Consider the following 14652-nt stretch of genomic DNA (forward strand, 5'->3'; position numbering starts at 1 on the left):
TGCTGGGTGGCGGCCGGCTGAGGCCACCAGGTGGCGCTGTCGTCAGCGAAATGTGGGCTCGGCTGGCCGGGGCCCAGGAGAGCCCCGAGCACTGCAGGGGGCCCCGGAGGGGCCAGGAGGGCTCTCGGGGCCTCTGAGCACAGACACGTAGGACGGTGGAAAAAAATGGAAAAAGCCATTCCGAGCAGTTTCCCGGAGCCCCGCGCCCCTGCCTTTCCCGAGCCCGCGGGGCTGGTGCCAGGAAGCGGCCCCCCTCGGGGGCGGGGGGGGGGGGGCGGCCGGGGGGATCCGGCCGCCTGCGGGGCCCGGAAGGACTTTGGGCAGAACCTGAGCACCCCGCGGGTCGGGTCTGCGGCCCGGGCCCCCACACTGGAGTGCAGCTCTCCCGGGGGCCCCCCATTGGCTCGCTGGGCGTTCCTGAGCCCCGAGGCCACGTGTGCACGTGTGCGTGTGAGCGCGCGTCCGCCCTGTGCACACTGCCACGTGCGCGTGTGTGTTCCCGGCCGCCGCGGCCTCCCTGGTGGGCCACGTGCCCTCCGCGGCCGTGGGCACCTCTGGGCCCGCCCTGCCTGCCCAGGTGAGGGCCCGGCCTTGGCCTCTGAAATCACAGCTGTGCCCCCCAATCCTACACAAAGGGGGCGCTGGGAAGCCACAGGATGGGCCGAGCACCGGGGGGGGGGGGGGGGGGGGGGGGGGGGGGGGGGGGGGGGGGGGGGATTGTCCTGCGATGCCTGTGGTTAATCCCGGAGCTGCCAGAGGCCTGGGGGATGAGGTCATCGCTGCGCTTCCTCCCCGGCTGCTGGGGCTCCCGGGCCCCCGCCGGCTCCCCCAGCCCGCCCCGTGCTCCTAGACTCCCACCCACCTGCCGGTGGTGCCACTGGGCCCCCCTTCTGCAGAGCAAGGGCCGTGCTGTGCTCCCCGCCCCGGCTCCGTCTGCGCCCCAGCACCCCAGTCCTGCACGCCCCGCTGCCCCCCGGCCGTCGCCCACTGTTCCTGCTCCAGCCCCCCGCCCTGCTCCTCTCGCGGTCACCCCGGTTTGTCCTCCTCAGCCCTCAGCCCCGCAGGCGAACTCCTACACACCCCACCAAACCCACGCCTGCCCGGTGCTCGCCCGGACCCCATCCCCTGGGCTGGACCGTGAGCCCCGACCTCTGACCCCAGGCCCTCGGCTCCCCAACCAGGGAGCCCTCCCGGCCTTGGGGCCACCTCGCCGCTTCCTCGCGGCGTGTCCCCGCGGCCTCACGCTCCCTCCGCCGCCCTCCCCACGTGCAGCTTTGCCAAGGGACAGTCCCGCGGGCCTCGCCGGCCCCAGCCCAGCCGGGGTGCAGCCCGAGGGCCCCGACCGGCAGAGCAGCCGCCTCTCCCCCCAGGCAGCTGCTGCGGGACAGCTGACATTCCGCGCGGGCCGGGAGCTGCACCGAGGGAATCCGGGCTGTAACCAGAACCTTCCGCGGGGGCGCCAGGCCCGGCGTGGAGGGGCCCTCGGTGGCACGTGTACTGAACAAAGGCGGCCTGTGTGAGGCCCGGCTTGGCGCTGTCTCCTCAGGCCGGGCCAGCACGTCCTCAAGCTTGTCTACAACACGTTTGTGGGTGGTGTGTTGTGTGTGTGATGTGTGGTGTGGCGTGTGTGGTGTGGTGTGGTGTGTGCTGTGTGTGCTGTGGTGTGGTGTGCTGTGTGTGGTGTGGCGTGTGTGGTGTGGTGTGCTGTGTGTGGTGTGGCGTGTGTGGTGTGTGTGTGGTGTGTTGTGAGTGTGTGGTGTGTGGTGCGGGCGTGTGCGCTGTGCCGGGAACTGCAGGGCCTGAAACCTCCCCGAGCGGCATGAGCAGATCCCGTGTGGGGCCCGCTGAGGAGAGCTGGGCCGGGGCGCCTGCCCTCTGGGGGCTCCCGCCCTCCCCCCCACGAGACGGAGACGGGGCGGCCCTGGACCGGGCGAGGCGGGGGAGGCCGAGAGCAGGGCTGTGCCGCCCCTGCCCAGTGGAGCCGCCAGGTGGGCTCTGCCCGTCTCCGACGCGCCCCCTTCCCGGCCACGGGCTGTGGGGTGGCGGGGCGGCGGGGCGTTGGGGGCGTCGGGGGCGCGGCGCCCCCAGGTATCTGGGGTGTCTGGGTGGTCTCTCGCTCTCCAACCCCCGCCCCCTCCTCTCCCCTTTTCCGAAATTGTGATGATTCGGCTCCAGGTAACCCGAGCCGCGGAAGGCTGGGGCGCGAGTGGTTGGGGACCCCCTGGGCCCGGGGTGGGCGCCCCTCTGGCCCTCGGAAGGCGGTGCCCGCGAGGAGCGCACGTGCCCGGGCCTCCCCCCACGCCTCCAGGGGCGGCCCCCCCGAGTCTGCAGCGCCCGCCCAGGCCCTCACGCTCCCGCCAGGCCCCTGCTCTTGCCTCTCCCGCCCGCCGCAGCCCCCGGCCTGGCCGGGAACAAAAGTCAGACGCGGGAGGGGGGCCTGCGGGAGGGGGGCCTGCGCGGCCGCGCCCCTCCAATCCGACGTGGCGGGATTAGGGCCGCGGCGCCCGCGGGACAGGTGCTTCCTTTATGCTTGGGGCGTCGCGGCCCCACGTTGCTGCCGCGCGGGGGTCTCGGGTGGGGGCGGCTGGCACATCTGACCCGGCCAGCTGGAGCGCCCGGGCGCGGGCAGCAGCTGACATAACACGGCCCCAGCAGACCGCGCGGGGGTGGCACGGCTCTCGGCGCGGGGTCCTGGTGCGGGGATGTTGTGGGGAGAAGAGGATGGGCCGGGCGGGGGCTGGGCGGGCTCCCGGCTCTGGCAGCTGCCACCAGGGCCAGTGGCCCAGAGCAGTGCCCTGTGGGCAAGGGCGGGGGCAGGCAGGTACGTGTTGCGTGGTTTGGAATCAGGTCTCTGCCCCCCAGGTCTCTGCCATGTGGAGGAAGGGGACTCGGTGCCCTGGGGAGTCAGGGGCTGCCCGTGCCCGGCCCCAGCCCCTGTGCCTGTCCGCAGCGCCTGCGCCCCTCGGCAGAGCTCAGAGCGGAGGGCAGCCCCTCTGCTCCCTGCCCCTTGTCCAAGGCCAAGGTGGCGGGCGAGCGGGGCCTCGGGCAGGGGCCCACTGACCCCGGCCAGGGCTGCCTGGCCCGCTGCGGGAACTGGGCTGTGGGCACCCCGGAGCCAGACACCCCTGGCCCGGGGACCATGGCATGGGGCCCCAAATTTGTATCTTCCAGTCAGCCCAACCACCCCAGGAAGCCTCCCTGAGCTGGGCCAGGCGGGGGCCGTGGTCACAGTGTGGGGAGCTGGTGGGGAGGCGCCTGCGCCCAGGCTGAGAAGCGGCCAGCTTGGCGCCCGCGGGCTGGGGCGAGCCAGTCACGGGCCGCGGCGACGCGTCTGAGCAGGCGGGCCGGGCGACGGCTGCATCCAGTCAGGAGGGCCAGGGAGCCGGGCAAGGGTGGCCTGGGGTTCAGTTTCCTGAGGGCCGGGTCCCTCTGCAGGCCGCCCCCTGGGCCTGGCGGGAGGGTCAGGGCGCTGCGGCCTGCTTGGGGTAGGGACTGGGCCAGGGTCTGCCGCCCAGTTCTCGGTGTGCGCACGCTGAGAGGCTCGTGGCCGCTGCCGAAGTCTGGCCATCACCACAAAGCGCCCTGGCTGTGCTGTCGGGAGGGCCCAGGGCCCCCGTCAGGCCCGCTGAGATCCCCGAACACCCTCCTGTGCTCATAATGTCTCTCCTCATCTCAGCACAAAGCGCCTTTCAAGCACGGGGCCTGGCCCGCAGGCCCGCCCTCTTGTCTGGGAGTTCTCGTTCCTCCCGTCTGAAGCCTGGGGCCCTGGGTCCACCGCAGGCCCTGGGTAGCCGGGCCCCCAAGGGGCTCTGGGGGTAGCTGGCGCCTCAGGGGCCGTGTGCGGCAGGCCCGGGGCCTGCAGGGCTCCCCTCTTTGTGGTCTCAGGGGGGCCACCTGGGGGTGTGCGCTCCAAGACCCCCATGCCTAGGCACATGCAGACAGGCTGGGGGGCCCGGACCCCCAGTCCGACCCTTTCCAGGCCCCAGGCTCTTCACGTGTGATGTGCAGTGAGCCTGTGGCCCACGTGGCATGGAGAACCTCAGCCTGGAGCTGCGAGCCAGCATGGGAGGTGGTGGGTCATGGCCTCCTCCTTGGGGTGCAGAGAAGGTGGGGTGCTGGGCTGGGTGGGTTGGGGTCAGCGTCCTTGATGGGAGCCAGTGACCTTGAGCAGGCTTTGGTTTCAGCATCGGAACATTCTGAAATCCACAGCAGACAGACAGACCTGGGTCTGCTGTGCTGCCGTCTCGACCTCCACGGGCACGGTGGCTGCGGCGTGTTGGCTCAGCTGACCCGGGTGCCACCGCGCTGGACGGGACTCGGCACACGCCGCTGGCTCCCGATGCGCCGTCACCTGCAAGTATCCTCCTGCCCTTGGGAACCCCTCCCACCCTTCCCATGCACGGTGACCTCGACCACCTGTCAGTAAGGGTAGTTTGCATTTTCCGGAGCTTTCTTTCAGTGGAGTCACACACGGGTGTAGTTTCTGTCTGGCTCCCCTCCCTGCACATTGTTTTTTGGGGTTCATCCAGGCGTGTCAGTGTATCAGCATTCCACTCTTTTTCATGGCTGCGTAGTATTCCACTGGGTCGCTGTGCCAGTCTCGGTTTCTTGCATGTCGCCTACATTTGGATCGTTTCTGTTTGGAGCTACGTTTGCGTCCAAGTCTCTGTGGGCACATGCTTGGGTGGGGGGTTGGATAACAAGACAGGTGTTTATTAACTATTTGAGAAACCCACAGACCATTCTCCAAAGCCACCGCACCAGGTTGCATTCCTGCCGCAAGTCCCCGCACCCCCCACATCCTCGTCGGCGTTGGGGGCGGTCGGCCTCTGCAGCCGCCCAAGCTGACCATGTCCCTGTCGTGTCCTGACTGACGCGGCCGCCCACCTTCCCGTGCGCCCATTCCGAGGCCATGGAACTCCTCCGGGGAAGCGTCTTTTCGAATATCCCCCCCGGCCCCTTTAAAATTGAGCTGTTCGCCATTTTATGACTGGACTGCGAGTCGCCTTTATCACCTCCGAGGACAGGCGCGCGCGTCTGCGTCTGACAAACAGCTCCCCGTCGGCGACTCACCTTCGGCAGGCTGAGCGCTCTCGGGTGCAGCGTCGTCAAATTTGTTGCTTTTTCTCTTTTTCCTTGTTCTGCCTTTGACGTTGCTTCGCACACCCCTGGCGGCGGAACTTCCCTTCGCGTTTTCTTTTGGTGTGTTCGTGCTTACCCGCATGTCCGCGGGTGGCTTCTGCCCTCTGGCCAAGCGCGGGCCGCGGCACGAAGCGCTTCCGGGAAGGCCCATCGTGCTCTGTTGCAACCCAGCTTGTCCTGGCGGTCAGGCCGGGGCTCGGCAGGGCCTGGGCTGCCGCCTGTCGGTGCGTCTGGGTGCCGGTGCCGCCATGCCCCGGCCATGCAGCGCCCGAGAGACCTCGAGGCCGAGCCGTGCGTCCTCGCTGTCCCGGTGGTTTTGTCTTTGCGCGTCCACGCGTTAGGGGCGACGGCCGGTTTTCACGAGGAGCCTCGTGGGATGGCGCTGGGGTGACCCTGACCCCGGAGGCCTCCCGGGGCCTCCGCCTCTCCGGGCCGCATCTCCCGCGCAGACGCGCACGCGTGTTGACCTGGTGCCCGTTCCCGGCGGGGCCGGTGGCGCGTCTTGGTGACGGATTCTGAGTGCGCGTGGCGGGCGCTGGGAGCCGTGGCGGGCTTGGCGCGTCGCGTCTGTCTTCCGTCCCGAGCCTGTCCCGACTCCGTTCCTGGTCCCGGGGGCTCCTGTGGACCCCTGCGCTCCGCCTCGAGACGTGCCTCCCGATGAGCAGCCGTCCCCCTGCGCCCGCACGCCGCCTCCCTTTCCCGCCCGGCTGCCATGCGGCTGGGCGAGCACCAGGCGCCCACCCTGGTCGAGGGGTGTTGGGGAGGCGGGGGTCTGGCTCAGGCGCTTCCTTTGCAGTCTGCGAGGGCAGCCGTGGTCTGGTGCCTGCCCCTTCTCACGACCCTGGGCACCTTTTTAAAAAGCATCCACATGCCGGAAGTTTCTGAGTTGGCTGCCGCCTCCCTGACTTGCTCCCCTCCGCCGGACCGCGGCCTTTGCGGGGCTGGCTGCTCCCCCAGGTGCGGGCCGGGGGCAGCGTGTCCACCTCGCAGCCTGGGTCTGGGCCCCTGCCCACCCTCTGCCCCCGCCCGGCCCCTGGTCAGCAGTTTCCGTCCTGAGGCTCTGCCTTTTCCAGAACACCCTGTGAGGGACGTGGCCTGGCTCCTCTCCGGCTGCGGGGCCTTTGAGCCTGGTCCACGCGGGCTGGCGCTCAGGCCTGTCTTCCCTTCCACTTGCGGCATAAGAGGTGCCGGGGTTTGTTTATCTGTTCACAGGCTGACGCTTCCAGGTCGGGCCTGTGGGCATGAAAGCGCCCAGATCACAGCACAGGGCCGGGGGGGGGGCATCCTGCCCCCGGAGCCCCCCAGCCGGGCAGGGGATGGGGATGGGGTGCCGGAGGATGGGGAGCGTGATGAGGGGGCCCGGTAGGCAAACTGCTCTCCACCATCACTCTGTTCCTCGCTCCGGTCCCCGTTGGTGGTGTTTTGGGGGACCCACAGCTGCCTCCCCCCGCTGATGCCCAGGGCTGTGTGGCTCTTGCTCCCCTTCTTACACCCTCGCCCCCAGTGGCTGCCCGGCTGCCGCCTTCGCGGCCTTCGGGGGCTGCTCCGTCACGAGGGCCGACAGAGCGCGGCTGTTAGCTGGCTGCGGTCGGGCTGGCGTTTTGCAAATATTTTCTCCCCCTCTGTGGCTTCCCTCTCCTTTTCTTTCCCCCAGTATCTTCCAAAAGAGCATAAGTTTTTAATTTTAATGAAGTCCAACTTGAAGAAAGCCTTCCCCGTTAGCGTCCATGTTTCCGCGCTCCGAGAGGCATTTGCTGATCCTCGGTCTCGGCAGACGTGGCGCAGCCCCCACGCCCCGCGCGCCCGGGGTCCCGCTGCAGAGTGTGCCCCTCGGCGGGCGGGCGACAGGTGCGCACAGACGCTGCCCCCCCTCGCCGCCCCGTGCCGCCCCCACCCCAAGGCCTCCCGGGGCACACGCAGGCCCGTCGCCCGTGGCGTGCCCTCTCGGAAGCGTGGCCAGCCCGGCCCTGCGCCTTCCGCGAGCCTCAGCGCCAGCGCTGCCTCTGAGCGCCGCGGACTGTGGCCCCACGGCTGGAGCGGGGCTCCGAGGCGCCAGCCGCTCCTCTGGGCCGGGTTGCCCCGTCGCCTGCCCTCGGCCGTCTTGTTCTTGTGCAGACCCGGGAGGCGGGTGCCCCACACTGTCTGATGCTGGCAGCGCGCCTGGCCTTCCCTTCTCACTTCGGGTCGCGGCTGCTCGAGGGGCGCCTGGTCGCCCTGCTGCCACCCCTCCTGCTTCCTGAAGCCGCGGGGGAGTGCAGAGTCCCGTGGGGTTTCCCGCGGAGGTGGCTTGTTGCCCACCCGGAGGCAGGGCTCTCTCACCCGTCATCAGCGAGGGCCTTGCCGGACGCCCGGGGCTGGAGGGACACATGGGGCGTCCGGGCCGAGCGACTCACGAGCAGTGAGGCTTTGTTCAGTCCTGGGCGCCTCAGCTTCTTTTCTGACACCCCTAGTGTGGCCTCTGGAGGTGTCTGCCCCAGAGCCGGGACCCTTGGATTTGGACGCAGGTGACCCTGGGTTGGGTATTTTTCTGGGGTCAGGTATTGTCCCGTGTTGGGTGTTGTTCCGGGTTGGGGTTGTCCTGCGTTGGGTGTTGTCCCGCGTTGGGTGTTGTTCCGGGTTGGGGTTGTCCTGCGTTGGGTGTTGTCCTGCATTGGGTGTTGTCCCGGGTTGGGTGTTGTTCCGGGTTGGGGTTGTCCTGCGTTGGGTGTTGTCCCAGTTTGGGTGTTGTCCCGGGTTGGGTGTTGTCCCGGGTTGGGTGTTGTCCAGGGTTGGGTGTTGTCCCGCGTTGGGTGTTGTCCCGGGTTGGGTGTTGTTCCGGGTTGGGTGTTGTCCCGGGTTGGGTGTTGTCCAGGGTTGGGTGTTGTCCCGGGTTGGGGTTGTCCTGCGTTGGGTGTTGTCCCGGGTTGGGTGTTGTCCCGGGTTGGGTGTTGTCCCGGGTTGGGTGTTGTCCTGGGTTGGGTGTTGTCCCGCGTTGGGTGTTGTCCCGGGTTGGGTGTTGTTCCGGGTTGGGTGTTGTCCCGGGTTGGGTGTTGTCCCGGGTTGGGTGTTGTTCCGGGTTGGGTGTTGTCCCGGGGTTGGGTGCTGTTCTGGGGTCGGGTGTTGTCCCAGGTTGGGTGGTGTTCCAGGGTGGCTTTGGAAGGGCAGGGCCTCGGGCCAGGCACCAGCGGGCTCCATTCACATCTCTGGGCTCATGAATGTCGGCTCTGGGTAGCGTGGGTTGAAGCTGGGCTCCTGGCAGATAAAAATAACAGCCCCCACCCTCTGTCCCTCCTGCCGCAAGGCAGCCGCCGAGGGGTGGGACTTCTTTGGGGTTAACAGCCCTCAGCAGTGGGGTTGTGGGGCTGAAAATAGGCTCCATTTAACTGGCCCGTAGACCAAAATAGCCCGGCCTGGGAAGACAGGGCTTTGCTTTAAATACGTGTGAATTGGCTGTTGGGCGCCGGGCGGCAGGCGGCTCCCACACACACACCCCCCCCCCCCCCCCCCCCCGCCACAAATCACAGGGTGGCCAGCGGCCCTCCCACATGTGCGATTCACGGGTGCCCCCACCTCGAGGCCGCGTGGTGGGGTTTGGGGGGCTGGGGGCCTGCCTTTGGAGTTTGGAGCCTTAGCCCTGGACGCACCCCCAGGCCTTTGCTGGAAGCCCGGCCATCGCAAGCCTGCCCCCTGCATGCCCCTTCCCTACAGGGGCACATGGGACTCACCCCGCCCATGACCTCCTCTGCAAGGGCCTGATTCACGTCTCATCACATCAGGGCGGGGCTCCCCATGTGGGCTGGGGGCACAGGGCCACTCCGATGAGGGCTGGGTGGGAGCTGCTGTCTGGCCAGGTGTGTGGCCCTCGTCTGATCTGCCTGTAGGGACAATGGCCCTCGGCAGCTGTGGTCACACGCTTGACGGCCCAGTGGCCTTGGCTGGCAGCACATGCAGCCAGGGGACGGCTGTGTGCCTGGGGGTGCCCGAGCTGGGTTGAGGACTAGAGAAGGCGGCAGTGGGGGACCCTCGGCCCCGTGAGGCCTTCTTTGCGCAGGCACGGGGGGCGGGGGGAGGAGGCCACATGGGCAGAGCTGCCGCTGTGGCCCCGTCTGCTCTTTCATCTATGACTCGGGGCCTCAAAGGGCCCTGGGGTGGGCGGGTCCACCCCGCTTGTGCTGGACTGCTCCCGATGGCAACGGGCCAGACCCCCACCCTTGGTACGGCCGTGAGCTGGCAGGAAGGAGGGCCATACCCGGGGGGCCGGGCTCACAGAGGTGAGCCAGTGGGCTGTGGCTGTGGGGTCTGGCATGGGGGGCGGGGCACTGGGCTGGCCTCGGGGTGCTGCGCGTGACCAGGAGGAGTGCACAGGGCAGGGCGGATGGGCAGCTTCTCCTTCTACCTGCCCAGGAACGGCCTCACCCTGGGGAGGTGGCAGAGCCCAGGGCTGGCGGGGGGCGGAGCCCACGTGGGGCCCACAGCCAGACCCCCGTGGGGTGTTCACCCAGGCCGCTGGTGCCCACAATGCCCCACGCTGTCCTGGAGGCCCTCCCGGGAACCCCTTCTGGCCTGCCTGTAGCAGCCGGTGGCCGGGCCCTGCTGCTCCGGGCGCTGGTGGCGACAGCCTCATTTCCCATGCGCGGGGACAGGCCACAAGGAGCTTGTGATGTGCCCATCTCCCGGAGGAGCCAAGCCCCAAGGGGGTGCCAATGGCAACGGCAGGCCAGGGGCCCTCGGGAGGCCGCGTTGTGCTGTGGAGTGAGGCAGGAGGGCACAGGCAGGCCCTGGGGCAGGGCCTCCTTGGGCCCACAGCCCTGACTGTGCTCTGCCGGCAGGTGTCACCCACGTGGGCGGACATCACTCGGGAAGAGCAGGTAACAGCCAGGTCAATGCACACGGCACCTGCGGCTCACGTCGGCCTGATTCCAGGGGCCTCGGCCTCCGCCAGGTGCGCTGCGTCTCGGGGGGCCACCCTCGGCCTTCCCACGCCGGGAGAAGCCCAGCCCCGGCCCGGCCGCCTGGCCCCTCGGCGCGTCTGCCTCCCCTGCTGCAGGTGTCGGGTGGCGGTGAGCCCCGTGGCCGCCTCCTGACCTCAGCACACCCAGGTGGGGAGGACGTGGCCGCTCCAGCACCCCAGGCGCAGGCTCCATCTGTGGCGCGCGGGTCCCCGGAGGAGGCGCCTCATTAAGCCTCCTGAATCTTGTGTAACTGTATCGCCATGTGGCACCGGCAGCCTTGGGGGGTTACCTGGCCGCTCCCCCCGCTGTGGGTGGCGGCCTTTATTCTGAGGCTCAGCTCAGAAGCCTCTGATCCTGGGAAGGATTTGGCCCCGACGAAAATGGACCCAAGAATGTGCCAGGTGTGGGCTCAGCCCCCGTCCTGGCCCCAGACCCCACTCCCAGTCCCACGGGGCTCATGCCCCTTGCAGAGCTGTGGACTGAGGAGGAAGGTGGAGGCCTGCATGGAGCTGGCGAGGCCCTGGGGAGCAGGCGCCCCAAGCTTTGGCTGCAGGGAGGTGTGCTCAAAGGCGACCTGTGTGTCTCCTGAGCCCGGAAGACCACCCACCGGCTTTGCAGCGGCTCCCAGGGCTGTGGAGAAGGCCCCGGCAGGTCTGTGGCTCTGCCCCGCTGCCGCAAAGCCTGTAGGGCGGCCTGAGGTTTGCGTGTGACCTCGCGAGGCCGGGGCGCACAGGCCCGGGGTGGAGTATGGGGCCCTGTGCTGACCCGCACCCCACACCCTACACCTTGGGGGCAGGACTGTGGGACCCGAGGGTAGCAGCTGGGCAGAGGGCCCGCGGTGGGGGGGCGGGCGGGGCTGGCGAGCTGGGGTGGGCGGCAGCAGCTCTGTGGCCCAGCTGTGCCCAGCACATGTCGCCGGGCAGCCCGGGAGCCCTCACCCCGGCGCGCGGCTGGGAGCAGCTGGCCGCAGACCGGCCCCTGAACAAAGAGCACTTTGAGAGCTTTGCCTGCTGCGGGCTTTCTGGCCAGCGGGCCCTCCAGGAGCGCCGGGACCAGCCCCTGGCCGTGGGGCCCCTGTGGAGGTGAGACAGCTGGCCGGGTCCCCAGCCGGCCCAGGCTTGGAGGAGCAAGGCCTCGGGGGTCTCTGCGCCTCTGGCCTCGTCAGCAGCAGGGCTGCCCCATGTCCCCCGCCACTGAGGACAGCCTTGGTGGCCTTGAAACGTAGGCCTTGAAGGCCGGAGTCCGGGGGCAGGAGCGCCTGCGGAGGGACCCCAGCCCGGGTTCTGCAGGGGTCCGCATCCAGGATGGGGGGTTGAGGGGGCTGAGCCTTTGCCCGTGGCGGCCCCCCTTGCCGGTGTGCCGGCCACCCCACTCCACACACGTCAGCACTTAATCCCCTGCAGTTAATCTTCCAACCCTCTTTAAAATTAATTTTCCATTGGAAAAGAGCAGAGCCGGAAGGTCAGAGGCGCCCGGGGCAGCACGATAAGGGTCTGAGCCGGTCCCTTTCTTGTACAGCAAGAACCCCAAAACCTCTGCCATCCCACAGGCCGCTGGGCCGGGTGGGCGCCGCTGTCGCGTGGGGCTGGGGCAGGGCACGGCACCGCTTTGGAGCGAGGAGAAGATGGCGGCTGCGAGCCGGACCCACGGGCCGCGATTCCCCGGCCGATAAGCGGGACAGCAGATAAGCCGGCCTCTTGCGAAACCCGAGTCACCCGCAGCCTCCCCTCAGCAGCAAAGCCCTGACGGGCGCCCGCACCCCGACCTTTGTCTCCTCCCCCGGTGCTTGCAGGCCAGAGCCACTCCAAGTCAGGGGCTGGCGGGGGCAGGCCCTGGGGCAGGGCGCCCGCCTCTGTGACTTGTTCTCAGTAGCCGAGGGTCCTGCTGTGTTCCCAGCAGGGAGACCTCAGCCCCTTGGCGCGTGACCGTGCCCCTGCGTCCATGTCAGCACCCAGAACCTTCCGTGAGCGGCCCTGGGCCCCAGCTGGCGGGCCGGCCGGCCTTGAGGGGCTGGGGCTGGCGCCACAGGGCAGGGGTTGCCGAGGTCGAGGCCCGGCTTAATCCTGAGCTAACAGTGGCCCCTGGAGAGTGGAGCCGGCGGCTCAGGGACAACGGACTCAGGCCGGCCGTCCTGCCCCGGCGGTCCAGCCCCGCCCTCCAGCCCGGGGGCGCTGGCTTGAGCTGTGCCCAGACTCATGGCCTGAAAAACTCACCGCGTCAGCCACGTGTGCCGTGTCCAGGGCTCAGCCATCCCCAGGGCCCCCGCCCGAAGGGGACCCCCAGGAGCCCGCCTTTTCCTCGCAGCTGCCCCTCTTTAGTTAAAATTGCTGCAGAACGCAAGTGTTTGCGTCTTCCCACCTGAAGCTGTGCTCCTGCTAAACACCCACCCTGCCCCAGCCCCGCAGCCCCAGCCCCTCCCTGTCTGCGGGTCTCGGGGGACACGGCCTGGTCCTCGGGTGCCGGCTGTTGGTGCCGCAGCGCCCTCCGGTCCTCCGTGCCGGACGGGGTGTGAGAACGTCCTTCCTGTCCAGCATGGAGCACTGGTGCCCGCGTGGGGGTGCCCCTCTGTGGCCCTGGTGCCCCCGTTTTGGCTGCGGGAATATGGTGGAAGCCCTGGCCTTCAGCTGCTTGAGGTGTGCACTCCCAGAAGCGGGGTGCCGGGGAGGCGGCTGTGCCTGGTGGCTTGAGGGGCGGCCGCCCCCTCCTGGGGCAGTGAGCCGCGCCTGCCCTGCCCTCCGGCCCCGTCCGGAGCCACCCAGGGGCGTGTGGCCGTGTCTCATCCCGTCTGCCTTTGGCCGTCGGGGCGTCTGCTCCGGAGAAATGCCTGCTCGGGTTTTTGCCCTTTTTTAATTGAGCGTCTGCTAGGAAATTTGTTTTAAAAAACAATCCCAAGTTGTGCAAATACCGCAGCACCTGAGGGGCTGAGCTGGGGGCCGAGGCTCTGCCCGCTGGGCCTGGCTCAGGGTTGCATTCACAGAACCCAAAATGTGCCCGAGTGAGGGGCAGTGCGCCCCGTGGCCGTGGACCTGCAGAGCCGGGCTGGAGGCCTCGGGGTACCCTCCAGGGGCCACCCACAGGCAGGCTCCTCGTCCAGGAAGGCACCAGCCCTCCAGCCTCCCTCCCGGCACCGTCCTCTCCTCTCTCTGAATCTAGGGGCCCCACATGAGCCGCCGCCACGCGTGTCCTTGTCTGGCTTAGCGGCGCCGCGAGTCCTCCGGGGCGGGCGCCAGAGCCCTTTTCAGGGCTGAGTCATATTTCGGCCTGTGGTTGGCACCTTGGGGCAGCGTTTTTAGCGTGGGCTTTTCTGATTCTGCAAAACGTTTCCCTGAGACCCAGGAGTGCGGGGAAGCGGCCCCGACGCCTGGACAGCCGCGGCGAGTCCCTTAAACCCCGTCCGCGATGGTCTGCAGCTCTCGCCACCCAGACGCGCCTCTGAGCTACCCCTGGGGGTGGCATCTCTTTGACGCGGGTGTGAGACTAATTTGTGCCTCCGCCTGCCCCCCTCTCCCCCTCTCTCCATCCCTTCACCCGCCGCCCGTCCGCCCGCTGTCCACCGCCAGTGTGACCCCGCAGCCCCTTGGTCCCGCCTGCCCCCGCCTGCCCCCAGGCTGGTGCTCAGAATGGCCTTCGGCGGAGGCCTGGGGTGTTGTTTCACAGCTGACGTTTTAGGGTGACGTGAGTGGCGCCCTCTGGGTCCTCCTGCCTCCGGCTGCTGCCCAGCGCCCCTGCCTTGGGTGCTCCTTGCAGCGGGCCCCAGGGATGGCCACCAGCTGTCCACACCCTGCCCCAGGTCCCATGGTGGCACGTTGCATGAGCTGAAGGGCCAGTCCTCCCGAGCACGCGCGTAGGCATCGCCGCTCAGGGCCGCACAGACCCGGCCTCGCCCCTGTGGCCTAGGGCCGGCGCCTTGGCCTCCCCGGTTGACCCAGGCAGGGGTTGTTGGATCAGGTGGATGTGCAGGGCCCGGCCTGGCCCGGCTGTATCTGGCCCGGCCATGTCTGGGGGCTCGTGGCGCTGGCCCGGCGGGCCTGGCGTGGGGTGAGTGTGCCCCCTGCTGCCCGCAGGAGATCGTGCTGGTGGTGTTCTTCGGGACGGAGTACGTGGTGCGCCTCTGGTCTGCAGGCTGCCGCAGCAAGTACGTGGGCCTCTGGGGGCGGCTGCGCTTTGCCCGGAAGCCCATCTCCATCATCGGTGAGTCCACTCGCCCCAGGGCCCAGGCGGGGCTTGGCGGGGCTAGAGGGGGCACCCGGATGACCACCAGGCTGCGGACCCTGAGGACTGGGAGAACCCAGGCCTGGCCTTCCCACCTGCCCCTTGGCGTGGCGTGGGCTGGTCACTCCCCGGGAGGCCTGTGAGCCACATAGGGCCCCGCGCGTGCCTGAGTCCCGTGTGGGGCCGCGTCGGGCCTGACCGCCAGGCCCCTCCCAGCTCCCCGCCTGGCTGGTGACACTGTCCCCTCCCTCAGACCTCATTGTGGTCGTGGCCTCCATGGTTGTCCTCTGCGTGGGCTCCAAGGGGCAGGTGTTAGCCACCTCAGCCATCAGGTAGGTCCTGGGCGCTCCCGAGAGGGCGGGGGGCA

At 69.0% G+C, this 14652-nt stretch overlaps 1 protein-coding gene across 3 annotated transcripts in view; it reads left to right on the forward strand.

Annotated features, from left to right (window-relative positions):
• KCNQ1 (potassium voltage-gated channel subfamily Q member 1) overlaps nt 1-14652 on the forward strand; it is a gene marked incomplete at both ends in the record, with an annotated part of 173434 nt that overhangs the window by 18417 nt on the left and 140365 nt on the right. For 2 of the 3 annotated variants that reach the window (XM_084255204.1, XM_084255205.1), the window contains 2 exons: nt 14138-14264; nt 14539-14617. The exons of the other annotated variant lie outside the window; for it this stretch is intronic. In XM_084255204.1, coding sequence (XP_084111330.1) covers nt 14138-14264; nt 14539-14617 — 206 coding nt within the window. The remainder of the gene's footprint in view (nt 1-14137; nt 14265-14538; nt 14618-14652) is intronic. 3 annotated transcript variants of the gene reach the window in all.

The sequence above is a fragment of the Talpa europaea genome (assembly GCF_964194135.1).
Source record: "Talpa europaea genome assembly, chromosome: 1".
Lineage (NCBI taxonomy): Eukaryota > Metazoa > Chordata > Mammalia > Eulipotyphla > Talpidae > Talpa > Talpa europaea.